Genomic DNA, 6,209 nt, shown 5'->3' with positions numbered 1-6,209 from the left:
CATATGCTCTTCTTTAATCTATGGGGTAAATAATGAGTCCATAGGTAAGGAAATGAAGCCCTAGGGGTCCACGACACAAAAAGTTGGGACACTAGTCAAAACTAAATAGTAACTAGTTAATATTTTGTGCCTTAATAAGTTTAGCTTAGGCTAAAATAATTGTATTATATGTAATATTTTAGAATTTTATTCGCATATAAAATATAAATATGAATATGAAATAATTATAAATATTATATATATTATTATTATGTATACACAATAAAATATATATACTACTTTGGCAATTTGGATTTATTTCTGTTCGCCTTTAATGTTTTCACTTGATTTACTTGTGAGGCAAATCTTAATGAATTTATAGACTCCGAATAATTGGCAGATAGAGGATTTACATTCACAAACATCAATGTTTTTGAATTGCCACCCAGTGACGGCATGAGCAAGTATGTCAATTTTGAACTTCTATATGGTATATGTGACTGTTTTTGTTGCAGCGATAATATGACCTGAAAAAACAAATAGTTTTGAGTAGTAATGAAATTATGATTTATAATTAAATATAGTTAATATATATATTACATATTGAAGCAAGTAAATTAAATTTGCAATATATAAAAAAATAAACACTACTAGTTGATTCAGTAACACTTTCAAACTAATACTCAATATATAACTTCATTATAATTTAATCTCTTAAGCATATGTATTCCAAATGCAATAGTTTAATAATAATTACTAATAATTGATAATTTCTTAATTGGTCATTACCTTTCCAAGTTGTGCTAAAGATTTATTAATGTTCTTGGTCTCATCCATTCTTACTGAAGTCTTTGGACTCTCTGATCCTGCCAAATCAACCAAATTAAGAACACCAGTGAAACTTTCACACCGGTAGCTGGATCTGATGAAGATATAATGATCTTTGAAACAGAATGAGATCTAGAAGATCTTTCATTGGATTCTGTCTGAGCAGTTGCTCTATTCTGTTGAGCCCTTCTTAAAAGGTCTTTCAATTCATTTTGGCTTTCAACAATAATCTCAGTCAAATTTGTAACATAAACAATATTTTTTTCTAGAGAACTAGCAAGACGTATATCCAGATCTCTGTTGGACAAATCGAGTAGGTCATGTATTTGCTCGTTGTAGATCTCTAAAAATGATGAGCTAATTTGAAAAGACCATCCTACACATTTCAGATCAGAAACTTTTTTAAATATAAATTCGATACATCTTGGAATTAAACCCATATTGTGTTCAGAACCCTCCATAGTGTATGTTTTACCTGTAAATATAAAATAGTAAATTTCATTGCATTTATAATATTATATACTATATTGATATTTGAATTTTATCTAAGTTAAAAGCTATACAATGATTATATTATCTGATGTACAAGTAAGTGCAATTTTTACTTTTGACCATCATTTCTTAACTGTCTGTTTCCATTGAAAACATCTGTAATTCATTTTAAATGATTCATAGAAAATAATGATCTGGTGAATCAATCATAGCATTGATTTCTTTAATAAACATATTGGCAAAAATATTTAGTCAACAAAAGTCTTGTGAAGATTAAAAACCTGTTGTTCATATATTTTTTATAAGAAGTTTTTTATAAAAAGACTACACAATATACTAAATGTATCATCATCTAGCAGTTCATACCAGCAAAAAAAAAAAAGTTGACATATCTCTATACATTATTAATTGCTGATAGTGGAATTCTTAAAAGTCGCTATTAAATACTGCTTCAAAAAAATTTTTATTTTTAATATTTATTGTTAATTAAGAAAACAAATCAATTATAGGTTTCAAGATGTTTATATTTATATTTATTTATTTATTTAAATATTGTATGAAAGATTAAGTTAATAAATTATAGTACATGATATTGTGCTACACAATGAGCGTTATTCCTGCATGGTAATTTTTTTAATTAAGTTGTGAATACAATTCGTAATTTTTTTGCAGATTTATGGTTGTTTGCAGATTTATGGTTTATCATTTAGTATATTTATATTCACAAAATTAATATAATAATATATATACTAATTAAATTTTTAAATTAAATTATTTTAAAATTATTGAATTATTTATTAAATTTTAAATTAAATTAAATTATTAATTAATTAATATATATATATATATATATATATATATATTTATATATCATATATAAAATTCTTCTGTATGGGTGTATGATTTGATACTTCTCCTAAATGGTTATTCTAATGGATTTTGATAATTCTTTTTAGAGTTTGTCAAAGAAAATTTTTAAGATTTAATGAACGTTAAATCTATAGTAATATTGTAGAAATAAATGGCAAAAATTACAAAAAAACACTTATCATTGTTTGACATTGAAAACATTTGAGTTGGCATTTGCTAGAAATGTCAACTAACTTGAAATTTGAATTTAGCTAAAATTATGAGCTTATATAATATTAGAATGTAATATACAAGAAAAATGTAATGTCTACATTATAATTGCCGAAAACAGCTGAGATGTAGCAGAAATTAAAATAATATAAGATACAGTCAACAGTATATATGTTTGGCAGATAAATTATATAATTTAATGCCGCATTTTGGTTTACTTTACTAAATTATTTAAAATACACAAAAATATTTCTACTTATTAAAAAAATTATTTAGAATTTTGCTTCATGTGTCAAAAATTCATTTGTTGGCATTGTACATGGAATATTTAGCAAGTTTTACAAATTAATTCGCCTAAGATTTGAACATAAACAATAATTATTATTAAATTATTAGTAAAAAATGTAAAAATTATAGAATAATTATTGAAGTAATTATGTTGTGTGGTAGAATTAAGTGGGATATTGTTCTTTTACCGCAAATACTTTGATATTTTTTCCTGAATTTCTTATACTGCTTATGCTAAGACCATAAATGAATCACAAAGGCAGAACATCAAATAGAATATTAAAAAGTATAGTAGAGATTTGAATTGTAGACGTTGATACAGGACAATGTCTGTCTGGTCAACTAGTATATATATATATATATATATATATATATATATATAATGATACTTACCACTACCAGTCTGCCCATATGCAAAAATGCAGACATTGTAGCCATCTAAAACAGACTGCACAAGTCCCTCAACTTCTTCAAAGACATTCTCCTGTGAGGCACACGGAGCAAAAACTTTATCAAATGCAAAATTGTGTTTTGTTGGCGTAGCTGCTCCATTGAAGGAACTTGTATGCTCGCAACTCTTGGCTACATTTAAAGAACAATCATCAGAAAAGCTCCAGTCACATAATTCTTCATCTCTCTCGACAGGAAGAGGTGGCCTGATTCTGCAGAATACCCTAATATTGCCTTTCAAGTCCAAAATTTGGTTATTTAAATTTTTCCTTTGTACATGAGCTAATTGCAGTAAGATTTCATATTCTTTCACAGAAGTCTCGAGAGAAATCACTTTGGCATTAAGGGTTCCAACTTTAGTTTCTAAGTCTTTATTTTCATTTGTTAAATGTTTTACATTGTCTAGATATTCTAAGTTTTTACTTTCAGTTTCTTTCAGCAATTGACAAGTATCTGAATATTTTTGAGAAAGTATTGAATTTTGAATTTCAAGATTATTATATTTTGATGTAACCTCAGAGGAAGTCGTCTGCAACTGTTTATGCTCCTGAATCAGTTTATCATGTGCTGAGGTTATTCCCTCTAATTGTGATTTTAAATTTACAATATCATGCTTAATGGTTAAATTTTCTTTTTCCAAAGTAATTATCTTATTCTCATTAACCGAATGTTTTTCTTTTAAAGCATTATGTTTGCCTAAAAGATCATTATATCTAGCTTTAAAATCATATGGAGGTATCTTTACTTTAGCTTGCTTTGGAGCAGAAGATGATGGATTTGGTGCTAGCTCCGAAGATGCAGCTCTTTTTGATGGCAATGACGGCTTAACCACTGGTGTTGGCTTTTTGAAAGGAACGTTTTCTTTTGATGCCGATTTTAATGAAGAAAATGATTTACTTCTTCTCATTAAATTACGATTAGGCAAAATACGTCTGGCGCTAGTACTAGTAAGATTCTGAAAAAATCACAGCATTTTAAGAATATACATTAAATACCACAGTCATAGTGCTGATACATATTTAATAAGAAGACATGCAAATTTTCAACATGGGACTACTGTTTAGTTTTCACAGTTAGTTTAGTTAGTAAAAAGCAAATGACTTTCATCATATTGGTTGCTAAAATCATTATCGATAACACTTGCATTCATTGCAAGAATTCAATGTAAATAGAATGAGATATAAAATCTCTGTAAACTAAGATTCACTAGTAAGGGTATCTATATTTTTGTTATGATGCATTATCTCAAAAGAATTTATATTACAAAATAATATACTATGATGCTTACAGTTGCCTGTCTAGTAAGAGTTGGTACTGCATTTTTCGTATTTGAATTGGATGTTGTACTTGTGAAAGCACTGTAAGATTTAGGTTGGACAAGTACCCTTTTAGAAGCTGGAGTTACTTTGGGTATTCTGCTATCACTCATTTTTAATATATAATTTAATAAAATATTAAAGTTAAATACCACTATTATGTAAACAGCTTAAAATATTAATAGAATAACAATAGTAAATTAGAAAATTAATTAAAATCTGTACAAATTAAAACCTTTAAAATCTTTAGTGAAGACGTAAAACAGTAATAAAAAAAAAACTTTATATCTCCTGTCAAGCAAGAAACGAAATAACGATTCTTTTGATGTGGCTCAACCGCCATCGCCAACGTTGTTCAAGAGTAGTAGCATAGATAATGAAGTTTCAGTAAAGCGGGATACGACAACTCATATCTCCCATCGGCCTCTTAATGCACAATTTGTGCTGGAAAATAAAATTCATTAACTTGACTCAGCAATATATAATGCTGCAGAAAAATATGTACTTGGTTTCAGTTATTTAAAATTTTTATAAGCTTTAAATTATTTGTAAATTTTGAAATAATTTGATTTCTGAAGATTTTGAAAAAATAGACTTTTTTGAAAAATTTTGATTTTTTTTAAATGTTTTTTGAATGATTGAAATTGAGAATATAGATCAAATGTTCGTAAGAATATAGATCAAATGTTTTTTAAATCATCCAAATCGGTTGACTGTGATTCTCGAAATCGTCGAAAAATTGTATCCTCAAATACAGACACACACATGCAAATATGCATGCATACACACACACAGAATTCCGATTCTTTTAATGCACGCCAAAATGTTCAAAAAGTTTTGAAGCGTAGGGATATATAAAGATTTTTATTATTGTTTTTTTGCGATTACTATAACTTACCTTACGATAAGTGCATAGATAAAAGAAGAGTTCCGAGCGTGACTGCAGCGCCGTAATAAATATGAACTAATTGGGGCTATCCGCTATCAGTGTGTGGTTTTCATGGGTTTTACATGTTTGTTAAAGAAAAAAGATATTAAATAATTGTTATAAATAATAATAAACAAGATACAGTAATAATGTGAACGCTTAATGTTTATTGAAATTTATAAATTTACTTCAACGTACTTAAAACACAGTTAAGTATAATGATTAATTAAATAAAGAAATGCAGTAAATAATTTTAAGGTTAAGTGCCTCAAAGCTTATGTCATAATCTCGGAATAGTTCTTAATAAAAACAATATAATAATGATAAATAGTATTTTATCAATAGAATAAGTAAATAATAAATTAATTTACTCATTTTTTTGGTCAAACTAAAGACTTAGACACTATTATAAAGACATAATTTAGACATTATTATAAAGACAAGACCAAGTTGACAAGTAGGTAGGACTCAATACCTCGACCGATTCACTGCAAATGCGATCATAGGGCTTGGGAACCCACGGTGATCCATCAACACTACAAATATATATTTCGCATTATTTCAGCATTGTATTAATTAAACTGTTTGCAAAATAAACATTTTTTCGCTATGTGATAACTTTTATTTTGTCTTTTAATCATAAAATTACAATTATTATATAATAAAATGTAATTAATATATAGATAATAGTTATACATAATCAATATAAAATATATAAATATGTATTTTTCATTATTTCAGGCTTGTATTAATTACATTGTTTTACAAAACATTTTTTTAGTAAGCATTAAATTTTGATAATACAACAATTTATTGACTTATAATTTTTCTTTTTCTAAATATAACAA

The 6,209-nt window shown here is 26.7% G+C and overlaps 1 protein-coding gene across 1 annotated transcript; it reads right to left on the bottom strand.

Moving 5' to 3' along the window:
- Window positions 1-275: 275 nt before the first annotated feature.
- LOC113389493 (protein claret segregational-like) lies at window positions 276-4,728 on the bottom strand. Its single transcript, XM_026626521.1, is given in 5 exon segments — window positions 276-506; window positions 769-882; window positions 885-1,282; window positions 3,061-4,072; window positions 4,406-4,728. Coding segments are annotated over 5 exon segments (1,896 nt in total). The 5' UTR covers window positions 4,547-4,728.
- Between the last annotated feature and the right edge of the window lie 1,481 nt (window positions 4,729-6,209).

This window comes from Ctenocephalides felis, unplaced genomic scaffold (assembly GCF_003426905.1).
Source record: "Ctenocephalides felis isolate EL2017-DRISC unplaced genomic scaffold, ASM342690v1 CF-g0.4_SCAFFOLD_03573, whole genome shotgun sequence".
In the NCBI taxonomy this organism is placed as follows: domain Eukaryota; kingdom Metazoa; phylum Arthropoda; class Insecta; order Siphonaptera; family Pulicidae; genus Ctenocephalides; species Ctenocephalides felis.
Note: the sequence above shows the minus strand (reverse complement) of the source record. Positions and strands in the feature narration are given on the sequence as shown.